This window comes from Dromiciops gliroides, chromosome 6 (genome assembly GCF_019393635.1).
Source record: "Dromiciops gliroides isolate mDroGli1 chromosome 6, mDroGli1.pri, whole genome shotgun sequence".
Classification (NCBI taxonomy): Eukaryota; Metazoa; Chordata; class Mammalia; order Microbiotheria; family Microbiotheriidae; genus Dromiciops; species Dromiciops gliroides.
The window spans coordinates 231,727,882-231,744,838 of record NC_057866.1 but is presented as its reverse complement, the minus strand read 5'-3'; the positions used below and the strand labels follow the sequence as shown (position 1 = coordinate 231,744,838).

Below are 16,957 nucleotides of genomic sequence, written 5' to 3'. Positions count from 1 at the left end.
AATCCAAGCCAAAACCGTTATCCAGAATGGTACCTCAGACTGCTGTTGAGAGACACATTGCCTACAAGAGAGCCATTCACATCAAGTAATTGGTGTTAAATGGTTCCACAGACAAACTAAATTAATGAGCAGCATGTTTCCATTTGGCTCAGAGCTATGGGATTTGGTGGTCATAGAAGTTTTTGTCAATTTAAAAAAAAACAAACTGCCAAAGCTCTCAGCACCTGGCACATATTAACCATTTAATAAATGCTTGTTGAATTGAACTGAAATGTAGGAGAAGGAGGAGGGGGAAAATTTGGTGTCTGATTATTGTGGCTATGAACAAACTTGCTTCCCCATAGAAAAAGGAATAATATGAGCCTGTAAGGAATATGTTTACAGGATGTCAGTTATTTCTCAGAACACCTCTCCCCTCCCCCCAAAGAATCCCTTTACATAATTACTGAGTACCATCTACAGTTTTATGTGGCAAGAGATGCATCTACATTCCTTCTTGATTCCTAAGAAGTCAAATAGTATTGAGTTGAATTACAACCCTAAATGCATATTGGTGGAATGAGATGCCGACCCATTTGCACAGTAATGTGCTATTTTTAAGTCATGCATCATAGCATCTTCAAAGAGGCCAGTCATAATTATGATGGATTAGACTGCAGAGCCAGTCCTAGATGGAGTAATTGTTTCACAGATGCTGCTGATGCGACTTGAATTTATAATAAATTATTGCTTGATGGGGGGAGGTACAATATCAAATGCAGAGTTGATAACTGCTGTATCTAAAACCTGGCTTGACTTTCTCAAACCCAGTGTCATCCTCTGGTCAAAAATGCAGTCTTCCTGCTTTCAATTGAAATTAAAATGCTTTATAATCATGTTCATGACATTGAAAATACAAGCTTTGGGTGCTTGGCCTTTCTTTATTGGATGCCCTGTGAAGATGATGCTAGAGAACTATTGGAAATCATAAACTAGAGAGATCAGAAGACTGATTTTACTTCTTCTATGTTTAAATTACATTATATAGTTACAATAATGATTTTATTGCTTCATAAATAATTGATTGTATTCACAGTTGTTGGAAACAGAAGCAATGAAGTGACTTCTTGTAAAATCAGACATTAGAGCATCATTAGCCAGGATGATAGACCCAGGAATCAAAATTACCTGCAAGATCTTTTCTGGGCTACTTTGTCTCTAAAATGAGGATTTGCTTAATTAAACTAACATTCCTCACATCTAAGTAACCATTAAATTCATAATTTCTATAGTTATTTATTTCTTAAAGTATGTTCTGTGTGCCATATGAAAATTTGAACCCTTAATTTTTGAGATTTGTGTGGTGTATGCCAAGATACCCCTAAGTACTATAGTGAAGCAGTGATATACACTTGCATATGTTTTCCCAAGTGATGATCATAGTCCAGTCCCCCAATGCTCCCATAGATCTGTGATTACCTTTTAGTGAATGTTCCCTTCATCTGGACATATTGCAACCCATCCATGTAGTTCTGTGTGGTTCTTCTTCATGCTTCTTCAGTTATGGCTTGTGTATGTGTGTTTTACAAAGCAACTCAACAAATGAAGCTAGAGGTATTCTAAACATCTTTATGTTTCATAGGTATCTGTATAGAATTTATTCCTCACTCTTGCTAATCTCCTTTTTTATAATATATTTCTTCAATTATTTTCATTGAGAAAATATAATTTCACCAAAAAAGTAGTTCAGGAATCAATGAAGTGTCCAAAAACTCTGGACATTATTGGCCAAAAACTTCAATTATTCCTATTTAAGAGTTTGATAATTATGATTCTATTATCTAGATTGTCCTAGATTGGAATAACAATCATATAAGCACTTAACTCTGAAGTTTTTTGTTTCTGCTATATGGTACCATCCCCTCATTACCTTACATGTATTGCATGTAATACATATAGATGTTGTTCAGTCATTCAGAAATGTCAAATTCTTCATGATCCAGTGGACCATAGTATGCCAGTACTGTTCTAGAATTTTCTTGACAAAGATACTGGAGTGAATCTCTAGTGGGTTAAGGCAAACAGAGGTTAAGAGACTTGTCCAAGGTCATACAGCTAGTAAGTGTCTGAAGCCAGATTTGAATTCAGGTCTTCAAGGCCAGTGCTTTATCTACTGAGTCACTTAGCCTCCTCTTATATATAATACCTGGCATTTATATAGCACCCTCTGGTTTGAAAAATATTTTACATATCTTATTTCATTTTCTCCTCACAATAATTCTAGAAAGTTGGTGCTACTGTCCCATTTTTAGGTGAGGAAACTGAGGTTAAGAGAGATTAAATGACTTGCCCAGGATCACAAGCTAATATGTATCTAAGGCATGATTTAAACTCATCTTCCTGAGTCCAAGTCTAGAACTTAATTCATCATTACATCTAACTGCCTATTTTTGTTTGTATATGTCAGATATGTCATAGTACATGTGTATATACATCCAAGCTCTTTGAGGCTAGGTGCTGTTTTCTGTTGTTCTTGGTATCCTCAATGTCTAGCTTAGTGCCTGACACTGTTTATTGATTGATTACTTACAGATATGTCTAATGAAATTAAACAATAATGATTTGTCTTATTGTTCTCTTTATTTTATACTTGCTGGAGAAGTAATTTTCTACTGAGAGTGTCAAGATTTTTGTTTTGTTTTGTTTTCTGCTATATTGAAGGCAAGAAATTTGGACTACATTTTACTTGAGGGATTTGTATTAGATATTACATTACCTCAGAAAGGTGAGAGTGATGTTTCCTTCCACTGTAATCCCAGCGTATATGTGTATGGGTATATGTGTATGTATACATAAGGTAGATCTGCTATAATAAGATATATGCATTCCTAAAAATCATTATACTATGAAAATTGCTCAACAAAAACCACAGGTCATATGAGCAAAATGAGGTTACTCAAAAACTTCACTAGTGATGATTAAAAGAAAGCTAGGAGCCTAATGAAAATGGAAGCACAGTTTTATACATGTTAAATGGTTAAGAAATACATAGATATGCCAATTAATAGTGTCAGGGTCTCTGCCTGATGTTCTCATATGCTTTGTTCTCATATGGTCAGGTTAGCAGAGTCTGAACCTGTGGGGGTAAGGGGATGTGTCAGGGCTCAGTCAATGGAGGAAGGTAGAGGTTTCAGGGGAGTGGGAGTATGTGGATATGTAACAACCCTTGCACAAGAAGAGATATAATAATATAGCTCTTAGACATGTTTGAGATGTTAGAGTTCTTTCAAATATAGTTAAGGCCACAAATGCAAAACTTTGTGAAATTATTACATACACACATATTGACCTGAGGCAGCTGGCAGATGTTTGAGGTGTGTGCCTATGTGCATTTTGTATGCATTCCTGTTCAGCCTCATTCAGCCAGGGACAGTTTTCTACGTTCACTCTGTTTCCCTCTAAGATAAAATCCTACATAAGCAAACACAAAATCCATATTATGTTCAAATAATTCTCCAACATATCAAATGTGATGCAATAAATTCACATTTTAAAAACATACATTATAGCAGAACTGATTCTGCATATACATATATGTGTATATATATTTTAAAAATATATGTGTGTACGTACATACACATATCCATATGTTTTATCGTGCAGGAACCATTTTCTTTTTATAGCCAAGGGTACCTAAGCATAATAGTAGGCCCACAGTAGTTTCTAAGTAAACATTTATTGACTGGTCTAACATACCTTTCTGATAAACAGCTGACACCCTAGAATACCATACTAGTGAGTGTTTAGAAATCATCGTCCTTGAAAGTCTAAAGAAGGCCTAGACAGCTACTTCTCTGGCCCAAAGTAGAGATTTGCCTAGAAGCAAGTCAGCGTATTGGATAATCTTTTAAATTAAGGATTAATTACCTTTTTGTATGGTATGGGCCCCATTTGTAGTATGGCAAAGCCTACAGACCTCTTCTCAAAATCATCTTTTTAAGTGCATGAAGGAAATTGCATAGAATTACAAAAGAAATGAATACATTGGAATTAGGTTATTAAAGTATTTTATATTAAATCAAATTCACAGACCCCCAGGTCAAGAACCCCTTCATTAATATCTCTTCAAGGTCTTTATTTGCTTTTGACTGTAGAACTTTCCAGTTCAGATCATATAAACAGTGAAAAACTGAGGCGACTCTCTATCAGACTAAGGTGGATATACAGGCTATTTAAAAGATATGTGAACTGACATGTTCCTTATGTTGTCACATGGTCTGGGCATCACACGTGTCACATGGTTGATCACAGGTATGTAATTATAGGACCTAAAATAAGAATATCCCAGGCTTCAAAAATAGGTAGATAATAGTAAAGTATTATTTGAAATTTAAAAATGAAAACCTCCATAGCTCTAATTCTTCCTTTCCTCAGGCCGTCCTGGTTCCTCAACAATGGCATTACTGTTATTTTGGTCAATGTCTCTTATGATTTTTTTTTGTTAGGTCACTATTTTAAAGATCCAATTTAACAAAAAAGCAGAGAAGATGGGGTTTAAAAATTGTATTACATGTATGTCAACATAGGGGAATTACTTAAGATTGAAAATTCTGAAGAAGCTTTGCAAATAAAACTTCTGTTGTTCCTCTGATGCTACTATACTGTTCTGATTTTCATTCTATTCTTGAATAAAATTTACTAATATTACTATAATCTATTTGAACCCAAATACTGTAATGTCACAAGAGCCAAAAATTCATCAATTCATCTGCAACCTTTCCATAGTCTTTCAGTTCACCTTTAAACAAGAAATCAATAGCACACATGAATAAATATATAATAAATGACTAAGTAATCTAGATGGCAGAAGATAAATGTTGATGGCATGTTAGTAGCAGAGTTCACTCTTCCTCCTCACAAAGCAGGGTTTAAGTTCTTAATTTTGGATGAATGGATGGATGAATAGACAGAGAATATATTAAATGTTTATAGTCAAGCAAACAAGGCAGTTTCTGCTCTTAATGGGCTTGAATTTTAATTAGAAAAGAGAACAAATAAAGAGGAGCTGAAAAGAGCAGGTCAGGTGGAACTATGCAAGGTAAGGCAAAAACTCACCAATCAGAGCTGAAAAAAGCAGACATTGAGTCCAGATTACCTATGGGGATAAGATGGAAGTGATAATCTGAGAAAAGAAGACGTGGAGTAGATTGGAACAGAAAGATAGCATTAGGGTCTACCCAAAGGATAGCGAAGGTCTTTGCTAAGAGAGGTTGATTAACTTTCCCAGAGTCATGAACCTAGTATCAGAGGCATGATTTAAACTCATTTTAACTTCAAGACTAGCACTTAATCCAGTTGATGACTATATGTGTGTAGACACATCTCTCCCAATAAAATATAAGACCTCTGAAGCTAGGGAGCAATAGGATCTATTCAAAGACTATCTGTCCTGTCTATGAGAGCATTAGGGTCTATCCAAAGGAAATTACATAGAGAATTACATCCTAGTTGCCCAGTAGGATGATAGAGTAGTCTTTGAACTGGACAGGACTTTAAAGGTCAGCTAATCTAATCCCCTCCTTGTACAGGTAAGGGAAGCCCTTACTGGTAAGCCCAGAAAGGTTAAGTAACTTGCCTAAGGTTACACAGACAGAATGTGACAGAGCTAGGATTTGAACCCAATTTCTTTACACATTCATCTCTCTTTCTACTGTATCATCCTACATATCACCTTGTAAGTGAACTGACTATTGTATCTGTGCTTTTAAGTAAAAAATAAACAATGGCCTATTAGGAGCATAAACCATGAAACATACCTTCAATAGGTAGGTCTTTTCTTTGTTGTGGTGGTTCAGTTGTTTCAGTTGTCATGTTCTTTGTGACCCCATTTGGAGATTTATTGACTAAGGTACTGGCATAGTTTGCCATTTCCTTTTCCAGTTCATTTACATGTAAGGAAACTAAGACAAACAGGATTAAGTGACTTGCCTAGGGTCACATAGCTAGTAAGTATCTGAGACAAGATTTGAACACAGGTCATCCTGTCTCCAGGCCCAGAATTTGATACATTGCATCACCAAGCTACCCTAGGTCTTTCCTACTGTTCAAAAATCTCAATAGGAAAAATAATGTTATTTATCATATAAACTTTATACAGGTAATAGGGAAGGGGCCTTACCAGTTTCATGAAAGGAAGGATTAGTCTTAATTAGCCAGGGCCCATTTAGTCTAATCATTCTTTCTTTTTATTGTAAAATCGCCCCTATTGTCAAAATAGAATTATCTCCCTGTCTAGAAAATGATGCCAATAGACACAACCTTATTTAGCATTAACCATTCTGCACATAGCAATTTCACATGTGCCAACCCCCAAGAGTTATTCTTATTTTAAGAGAAGTATTTCTTAATATTCATGTGAGCAAGGGAATAGTACCCTAATCTTAATTGTATGTTGTATAACATAGGTGTTTTTCAATGTAGAAAATAAAATTAGAAGAACATAAATAATCCCACTCTACATCTGACCAAGAAAATGCCTATAGGGAATTCTAAAATATGATAATATTCCGGGTGTAGTGGCAGTATACCAGACACTTATGAGAATACAGCCTGATTAACCTTAGCAGCCTTCAGAACCCAACTTGTATCTTCTATTTATGAGAAGTAAAAGTAATGTCATCCAAGAATGTCTCTGTCTCAAAAATTTATACTTTGTTTTATACTAAACTATTACTATTTACATTAAACTACATTTAGTTTAACATTTCAACAATTTGTTCCCTTTTTATGATTTATTTGCATTTGTAAATGACCTATTAACTCTAATTCCTCTTTTGATAGTGCAAAGTTTCTTTCAAATTTTCAGTCTTAAAGTATCCCCCTATGTTGACATACATGGAATATAGCTTTTTAAACACCACCTTCTCTGTTTTTGTTGAATTGAATTTTAAAGGTTTCTTTGTGTTCTACAATATTCTATTATTTTGTCATTGGGCATTTGTGGCATAGGTAAAGATTTAGAAAACCAAAAGCAAAATTATGGTAATATTTAGGCAATAGCAGTCAGTTCATTAAGGTTATAAATATTTAAAATGTTGTATTGAGTAGAATTACACTGTTCTTGAATCTGATGTGGGCCTTTGCAGTGTAATATTTTTATGTAGTGAAAATCATTTTAATAAATAAGCAGGGACAGCTAGGTGGTTCAGTGGATAGAGCACTGGCCCTGGAGTCAGGAATACATGAGTTCAAATCCATGCTCAGACACTTAACACTTACTAGCTGTGTGACCCTGGGCAAGTCACTTAATAATCCCAATTGCCTCACTAAATAAATAAATAAATAGATAGATAAATAAGTAGAAATTTCAGTTCATATAAGAGGAGAACTTTCGAATCTCTGTATTTAAAGAAATACAGATTACATGTAAAATATGGAGCTTTTCTGTTTTTAAAATATTGGATAAATAACAATTTTTTAAAAACAGCATTGATGATTGTTTAGTATTCTTCCAATGAGAAAAGGAACATGTCAGACATTGGGGTTTCTTGCTCTTATAGCTATAATGCCTCTATAAAAAGAAATGGGTGAGTGAAAAACCAAGATTTTGGTTTGTTATATGTGTAATATGCCCTGAATAATGGCTCTAAATAGAACCTGAGATGATGATGTCAAACAACTGAAGAGTGCTTTGGGAGGGGCAGAGGTGGGGGAAACAAGGGCAGGAGTGGAGAAAGGAATGAAAGGGAGAACTAAAGAGAGGTATATTTTTCTTGCTCTGAATTAGCAAGCTCACTTGATGTAATCTTCTAAGCCAAAGTGCTGGCACACTGATAAAATAGCAGTCTTAGTTCTCAGCCTGGAAACTAAGATTCTTGTATGAGTTTCCAACTCTCCCTTGGAAAAGTGAACCACAAGAATTCATATGAGTAGTTTTTAATAGGAAAATGCTTGCATGAACAACAAAAAATGGGATTAATATATATCTATGTAAAAAGAATCATTATGTTGATGAGCTAAATTAGTTGTGGAACTTACCACTATACTAAATAATGTCTATCAAAATAAATTTTGCAACATTTACTTCTTCTTATATACATGTTGAATTTGTTCATCTCTTCTAGAATTCAAATTTTTATCATTTATAATTCATGTCCCCCCCAAATACATAGCATGTTGTAACAGAGAATAGTTATGCTAAATTTCAATTATTTGTATGCAAAAAAAGTATATATTTGAGAAAATAAGCATATATATTGAGCTTACTTAAGTATTTTTGTGTATATAGCTACAAAGTTGGTCAATATATTTTTGTCGATATATTTTACTTGGAAGGTCCAGCTCTAAGATCCCATATCCTTGTCACCAAGGCATTGCCTCTTTATCCCTTAATTTTTGAAAAGTTGTTTAGATTCTCCAATTATTGAAGATTTTACTGAATCTAAAGTAGTTGACTTAAGGTTTTTCCCAAATATAAACTTTGTAAGCTAAAGAGATAGACTGAAGTTTCCATACCCAAACATAAAGAAAAATGTGTGTGTGTGTGGGGGGGGGCTCTATAAACAAACAAGTCTTCTTCTTGTTCCACTTCTTTTTTCTATGGCTTAGTTTCTCTGCCCAATAGGATTAATGATTTTGCTAGAGTATTTTGTGACAAATATGTTCTATTCTATTCTATATTCTATTCTATTCCTATTGTATTCTATTCCAAATTCTATTCCATTCCTTTTCTAGCTAGCCAGTTAGCTAGCTATTCTACCCATAGATCTAAAAACCAAATGTTTTGAGAATGAGGAGAAATTTTCAAGAAAATATCAGAGCATAAGGGAAATGGTGCTGACTTAAAAAGGGAGGAAGGCAAAAACCAATACAAAAGAAATAAATGGAGGAACTAGCAAACCTAAAAACATGTTTATAGGTTTATTGGTGTATGACCTTAAATATAAATGGATTAAACAACCTAGTTAAAGGAAAGAGAATGACTGAATACATGAGAAATAAATAACTGGGCACAGAAAGCATAATAATTCCATTATTCAGGGACATATCATGCAATTTCCCTCCTTTCCTTGAACCTTCCAAAGTCTAAATTACTAATTAACACCTCTAACATTAACTGTTGGGTGTGTTGCTAACAGGTGAATGAAGACAAAACAAGTGACCCTCCTTTGTTTGTTGCTCATTAATGTTTCTGACATCTGACATAATCTGAAACTACTGGTGCATACTTTAAGCATTTGCTGCATTGCCTGTATTTATTATCTTCACACCCTCCACCCCACTAACACAAATAACTAAGAACTGAGTGCAATAGATTGAAGGGAAGATGTAGAAAATCCATTCATGAGTAGGTGTTGGGTAGGTTGTAAAGTTCAATGGGTTTGCCAACTCATTGTGAGAAAAGAAAAGGGCAGATTATACAACTATATATACAAAGTATCACTACTATTCTGTAAAATTAATCATTAGCAGTTAGTATATATTAACAAACTTGAATGACTTTTTTTTTCTCTTTTCCCTCCTGTTTTTTCTTTTAAGATACCTTTAGAGGGCAGCCTTGTGGATGGCCCCGAAGCAAGCCAGATGGAACAGGATAGAACCAACCATGTTGAGGGCAACAGACTAAGTCCATTTCTAATACCACCTCCTTCTCACATTTGCCAGACAGAGTCATTGGCAGTGAAGCTACATAATGGCAGTCCATTAACAGAGAGACCTCCTCCAGAAGTAAATGGTGAAAATAAGTGGCTAGCATTCAAGAGCAATTATGGAATGCCCTCTACCAAGGGAAGCCAGAATAATTGTATCAGCCCAGACTTCATGCATGAAGATAAAGAGTATCCCAAGTGTATGCAAAATGGGGGAATAAAACGTACATCTAGTGAGCCTTCTCTCTCTGGATTCCATCAGAACAAGAAAGTGAAACAAGATCAAGATGTCAATGGGGAAAGAGATGACTTCCGGGGAAACCAAGAAGGAAATAATCAAGGTGAAAGCAGCAGTCAACCAAATGTCTCCAATTCGTGTAACAAGGTGCCTGTGAACTTCACAGTTCATGAAGAATCAACCTCAGATTTTCCCTGCTCTGCAAGGCATAACTGTAGTGGGTCTGAAAACCCAGAATTTAAAAATCAAAACGAGCAGGAGAGGAAAAATGTAAATTACTCAAATAAGAACGTTGTATTATATATTAAAAACAAGGCAGTGCCAATGCCTAACGGTGCTACGGTTTCTGCGTCTTCTATGGAAAACACACACAGTGAACTCCTGGAAAAAACACTGTCTCCATATTATCCAGATCGTGTTTCCATTGCAATGCAGAAAACCACATCTCATGTAAATGCCATTAATAGTCAGGCTACTAATGAGTTGTCCTATGAGGTCACTCATTCATCCCATACCTCAGGGCAGATCAACTCCCCGCAGACCTCAAACTCTGAGCTGCCTCAATCTACAGCTACAATGGTGCCTGAGGCCTGCAATGCTGATAACTCCAATATACCAGCTACAATGCCAGGTAGTTATCCCCTTCTGAAGCCAGAACAACAGGTGCAGCAACAGAAATCCATTTTTGAGATATGTCCCTCTCCAGTAGATAACAGGAACCACCAAGGAACCACAGAACAGGTACCGCGTGAAGAATTCTGCCTAGGTTCCGGCAACAACCCTCAAATTCCTGGTGGCACCCCTGCTGGATATTCAAAGCAAACTGAAATGAGTGGAGCTTACTTGAAGCAAAACTCTGTGTTTGCTAAGGATTCATTCATTGCCTCTACACCTCCACCACCACCCCAATCATCTCCTCTTCCTTTTCTTCTTCCTCCTCCTCCTCCTCCTCCTCCAGTTCCTCAACCTCCCTCAGAAATGGAAAACACTCTGCATGATGAGGTAACAGAAGAACCCCATCACTACCCCAGCCAAAGTGAAGAAAGTCTTCTAAGGGAAATGAAGAATGAGGGGCTGTCAGAGGGCCCCATGTCCCAGAGTCCTGACCTATCCACACATGCTACCAAATCTTTGATGTTTCCAGAGAAGCCTCAGAATAACTGTGTCCCCAGAAATGAAATGCCAGCTTCCATGATGGCATTGGCAGCTCCCTCATGCTCTGAGGAAAGAAAGCCAATATCTGAACATCTCAACCAGAGACCAGAAGTCACTGGAAGTGGTAGAGATCTCCAGAAACACTACCAGAAGCTGATTGGACAGAAAGATCAAGAAGTACCAAGTGAGAAGGAAAGGAAGGAGGCAAAAGAGCATGGACTACAAACTCAGCCATACCTGAAACCAGGCTGGATTGAGCTGACTTCCTCTCACTTTCATCAAGGAGAGTCTCACCCAAAGTCTAAGGAGGAATTGCTGAGGAGGATGCTTCAGTGTCAATCCAATAAAGTTGATCAGATGACCTCAAAACAATACGCCAGGGGGCCCAGCATATCCAAAGGAACCCCAGGGCAAACTTATATCCAGAAAATGGTGCAACAGGATCAGATGCCCCACATGTACCAAATGGAGAGTGGCCAAGTGCAATCCCAGACCCTGATGGACCAGTTCCAAAAGCCTTCACCCCAAATGCCCCTCCCCAAGATAGAATCTCCACTCCAGACCCACATGCAGGCACACTGCATGCCCAAATTTCATTTTCAGGCAAGACCAGATCACCAAGCTGAGAAACCCTTGGGCCCACCATCGAAGCCACAGAATTTGAACCCTCAGGCTACAGAGACTGAGCCATTCTTACCCGCACACCCCTCACAGCCTCCCCTGCAGAAACAGACAGCACAAGCACAATTGCCTCCAAACGTGCCCCTCACTCTAAACCACCAGCAGCAAAAGCTACAAAGGAAGAATAAAGAATTGGGACCCCAGACTTTTCCTCATTCCCACAGCAGCAATGAACAACAAAGAGAGGGGCCTTCTTTTGGCCAGATGAAGAGGGAGGAGTGTCTGCATTCTGAAAGTCGGTATGGCAAGTCAAATGAGTTCCTGTCTCCTAACACAAACGTGGGGCCAGAGCAGACACACAATATCAATAGGAGAAACTCTTCTTATGGCCAGATGCTGAAATCAAACATGAACAACATGCAGCTTCCATGCCAAAACAACATGCACTTGGCTTCAGAGAGGAAGGAAAATGCCATCCATTCTGAATTCTTCATAGGAAACAAAGCACAGGACTTACAACCTATGCAATACTTTCCAAATAATGCAATTTCAAAGCCAGCTGTGTCCCATGGGTGCTTTCAAGAACAGGGACACAATATGCAGCAAGCATCTCCCCATCCACTACTACCACCCCAACAGCCACAGGGATATCCCAGTAAGAACCAAGATTTGCCCAGCAAGCAAGCAACCCAGGCCCTTCAGCAAAGGTACTCACTGCATCACCCATCCACTACCCCACTCACAGCAGAACAGAGGGTGAGTCACATTCAATCACCTCCCCAGAAGGACTTCCAAAAGCACGCAGCCCTTCGGTGGCACCTTCTGCAAAGACAAGAGCAGCAACAAGCCCAGCAAGCCAAGGCTGAGGCTTGCCACAGGCAGATGCTCAAGCCAATTAAGGTGGAAGCTGGAGCCAAACCGAATGCCTGCATGCGCTCCTTGGCAGGACCACCAGAGAACAAAGCATGGAAGAAGGCTGCGAAGCAAGAAGTTCAGAACTTGGGGTGTGATCAGTCACAACAAAAGAGCATCATAGAGACCATGGAACAGCAGCTGAAACAGATCCAGGTTAAGTCCCTGTTTGATCACAAGGCACTTACCATCAAGTCACAAAAGCACGTGAAAGTGGAAATGGCGGGGCCAGTCACTGTGTTAACTAGACATACCAGTGCTTCAGAACTTGATGGCCGTATCCCAACATCAGAACAGCAAGCAGCTTCTTCCTCTGAAAAAACACCCACAAAAAGAACAGCTGGTTCTGTTCTCAATCATTTTTTAGAGTCACCTTCCAAGTTACTAGATACACCTATAAAAAATTTATTGGATACACCTGTCAAGACCCAATATGATTTCCCATCATGCAGTTGTGTAGGTAAGTGCCAGAAATGAAACAAACACATGGTGATCATTCAGAATTAGCAAATTTGCCTTCAGATGTGAGATTGTCTTTTTTTTTAAAAAATCAAGTCTCCTGGCAGTTTGTAAAGGATCATAAAAATCTGAAGCTTGCATTTTTGTCCTTTCAATTAAAGATGCTAGTGCTATACATGAAGAACATCAGGGCTATACTAATTTTTTTCCAAAACAGTTGTGCATGTTCATTTATTTTATGTTCAAAGCCTTTTAAAAATATATGTGTATCTGTTTGGGATTAGTCAATCTGTTTAGTCCTTTGTATCCCATTTCCTTGTGAGGGAGACTGAAAAGAAATCTAATGAAATGAGAAAACTGCATCTTAGAAAAGTTCATTTAGAAGTTTTTTAAAATCAATGTTGAATTTTGTGATGTTAGCATTTTTTAAAAAGATGCACTTTTTATTTTGAAGGAAACAAATTTCTATTCTGCTAATGAATTATGAAAAAATATAACAAACTTAGGAAGTGTCTTTTTTAGGTATTTGTGTCCCCCCAAATGAATTGTTTTCATTATTCTTTCCATTTTGTCTTTAAAGTATCATGCGTTTAGTAACCAAGTTGGCATACTTTTTTCCAAAGGTCCTTTCATTAAAATTCAGGCTAGAGAAGTTAGGGAGGCCGTTGTGTTTTTGAGTATAGGATTTGTGATTGGGAAAGAAAGAGAACAAAATCCCAAATGTCTCCCTTTGCTATTGAAAAGAACATTAAAAAATGGCATATTGGGTCAGACTAATGGTCTACCAATGTTCTCTTTCTGACATGGTACCAAAATTCATTTTGTAAGGGAGATGGGCTAAATGAAGATTAGGGCTGCTTGCTGTTCTCTCCCATGTGGTCAGTGCTAACTAGCACACATACCTCACATCAGTCTTTTATAGTTGATGCTAGGTAAATTATAGCCTTGGCTCCTTCATTCCCTTCTCTTATCCTCCAACCTCCACAATCCCCAAAGCATATATACATACATATCTATTATATATGTGCATATATAATAGATAGTTTGCTGAGAGCAACAAGGGGACAAATTGGCTATTCTATCTGTGTGGGCTATTGCTCCATTTTTTTTTTTTTGCCTTGTTTATTTTCCCTGCAAATCATTTCATGTTGAAGTAGAATTGTCTAAACAATGATGTTGAGTTAAGTCTTCTTAAAGGAATTCCTTGAATAATTTAAGGAAATAAACAGTCTAAGTTTGATGTAGTGGCAAAGCAGAAGAAGGAAGAGAGGGTTCTCAACGAATACAATTAACTGCATCCTTGAAGATAAATTTTTCTTACTGTGTAATAATCCAGGTGACAGACAATTCTCATTAACTTTTTAAAATAACTTTTTTTCATTTAAAAATGGAGATTGTGGTGGATATAAAATATGTTCTCATTCCCAATATGATTTCCCCAATTCAGTTCTACTTACTTGATTCCCCCCCCCCCCGCAAAAGGGTCAGTGTTTCTCCTCCCTATCTTTGAAATTCACATTTAAATATACTTTTTATCCAGCTGCCCTCTTTATTAATCATTTGGGACAATTTCTGGTAGAAGATCAGTCAGCTAATTTGCTCATCCTGTAAATTTTTTTTTTCTATATAACAAGTCACATTTAGGGCTCTTAATGTGCAGTTGGGGGATAAGCTTTGTGAATGTAGCCTTTATACTTAGTATAATTGAGGTCTAAAATAATAATCTTCTATTATTTCAACAGAGCAAATTATTGAAAAAGATGAAGGTCCTTTTTATACCCATCTAGGAGCAGGTCCTAATGTGGCAGCTATTAGAGAAATCATGGAAGAAAGGTAATTAACGCAAAGGCACAGGGCAGATTAACATTTATCCTTTTGTGTATGTCAGAATTTTTCTAGCCTTCACATACAAAGAAGTAAACAATTGTAAATCAAGTAATTACTGGTAGGCTTAGCTACTCCAGTGTTGCCAACATCACACACTGCGCTATTCACCAGAGAGTCACAATATTTGACAGGACTAATAGTCTGCTGGCTGGCACAGGCTGCCCACTTTGAGGTGGATGCCAGAAAACCCAGGCAAGAACAAGAATTAGCCAACCTGTGAGGCACAGGAGTGTTGGCAGGGGCTGCAAAGAGAGACCCAGAGCTGGCTTTCCCCTGCTGATGATAAAACATGAAAGAGGAAAGAGATAAAATGTGGATGGAGAAGTGAAATGGAGACAAATTTACCTTCAGTTGCCAATTAGCAACTTCCTAAGAAAGTTGCCCATTATTAATAAAGAGGAAAATGTGATACATAGAATATGACAGAGATTCTGTATATGACTGCACTTCCTTAGTTGTTAGTTTCGCATGCAGAATGATTTCCCACAATCTACAATAGCTCTATCTGTGAGTAGCCAGCTGTTATGAGAGTGATCTACGAATGTAGCCTCCATGTCATATAGGCATCAATGAGGGTGGTTGAGTTCCTGCATGATTCTACACCCAGGATGCCTTTTCTTTGTTAATATTTTATTTAATCGCTAAAATACATTATGATGCCTCAGACAGAGAAGAAATACTTAGCTTGAGACCTGCCTCATTCCTAAGTCATTCTTGCTAGGAAGTTAGGCACTTAAATGTATACAAATGCACTAATGACCCATCCCCTAGTGGTCTGCTGGTAATAGTATGTCTTGCTAAGTGCCTGGCTCATTAGCAGGGAATGCCCTAGGCATAAGGGAGAAACAGAACCCACTATTTAAGGTTATCTTTGCTTCCAAAATGCATGCCTAAGAGTTTGTATGTGTACTAAACTAGATTCTGAAAGGAAAGCAATGGAAATAAAGGCATTGGTACATACCAAATCATTGATGAATTCTGTAAAACTTCAAAATGATTACATTGCATAGTGAACAAAAATTAATTAAGTGCATGGTTTAGCTTGCTCCATTTAGCAAATTAAAAGGAAGCCTTATGACTTGTAAGATTTTGTATCAGAGTAACAGTTGTCGATGGCTATCACCTAATTAGCACTATCTTCAAAATGGTCCTTTCCAGCTTATCAATATATTCTTCTACTGAGAGAAACCAGATTGAAACAATTTATTCTTGTCCACTTTCAATGACTTAGACCTGATTTTTAAAAGTAAATGGCAGCGTTCTTTTTTAAAAAAATGTTTTTGTCATAAAATTGGATGTGTTTACAAGTACCTGCTTTTGTTGACCACATTACCAGGTCCATTTGCTGATTGCTCATGTGTGTGTGTGTGTGTGTGTGTGGTTTTGTGTTTGTTTTTGTTTTTTAAGGTTTGGACAAAAGGGGAAAGCTATTAGGATTGAAAGAGTCATCTATACTGGTAAAGAAGGCAAGAGTTCTCAGGGATGCCCTATTGCCAAATGGGTAAGTAAAGTAGGACAGAGTATCAGAGTACTTTGATTAATCTCATTTTAGAAATGCAGTTTCCCAGGCCAAGAAATGACTTGAAAACTAGTTTCACTTTAATGATATATATATTATATATAATACTTTATAGCCTAAGTACCTTCTCAGAGGAAAGCAGGCTGTTTAAATATACATATACATATATATATACATATATATATATGAGGAGACTGAGGCAGAGATTAAATTACTTTCCTAGTGTCACTCAGCTAACAACTATCTGAGGTTGGATTTGAACTCAGGTTTTCCGACTACTATCAGGTGGGTCATTTGACCTTTCATTTAACAAAGAAGGCAAATGTCCTTGTCCCCCAATACGGGACACACTAAACCTAGCATTTACTAACAATGACCTAATACACTGAGCTAGGCTTCCATCTATTTCTTCTTTCCCATAGACAAGTGTGAGAACCCCTGGCTTGATACATGAAAAGCAAAGGAAGTCCGCTAGAGTCTGATAAACAGAGTTCCAATTTTGCAACATATCTGAACCTGTTTCTGTGCTTTTATATGCTA

At 37.2% G+C, this 16,957-nt stretch overlaps 1 protein-coding gene across 1 annotated transcript in view; it reads left to right on the top strand.

Annotated features, from left to right (window-relative positions):
* The window catches only part of TET2 (tet methylcytosine dioxygenase 2), a 163,382-nt gene that overhangs the window by 106,979 nt on the left and 39,446 nt on the right, over positions 1 to 16,957 (top strand). Inside the window, exons 4-6 of the mRNA XM_043973184.1 lie at positions 9,517 to 13,012; positions 14,754 to 14,844; positions 16,306 to 16,399. Of these exons, the coding sequence (XP_043829119.1) occupies positions 9,562 to 13,012; positions 14,754 to 14,844; positions 16,306 to 16,399 (3,636 nt within the window). The 5' untranslated portion in view covers positions 9,517 to 9,561. The remainder of the gene's footprint in view (positions 1 to 9,516; positions 13,013 to 14,753; positions 14,845 to 16,305; positions 16,400 to 16,957) is intronic.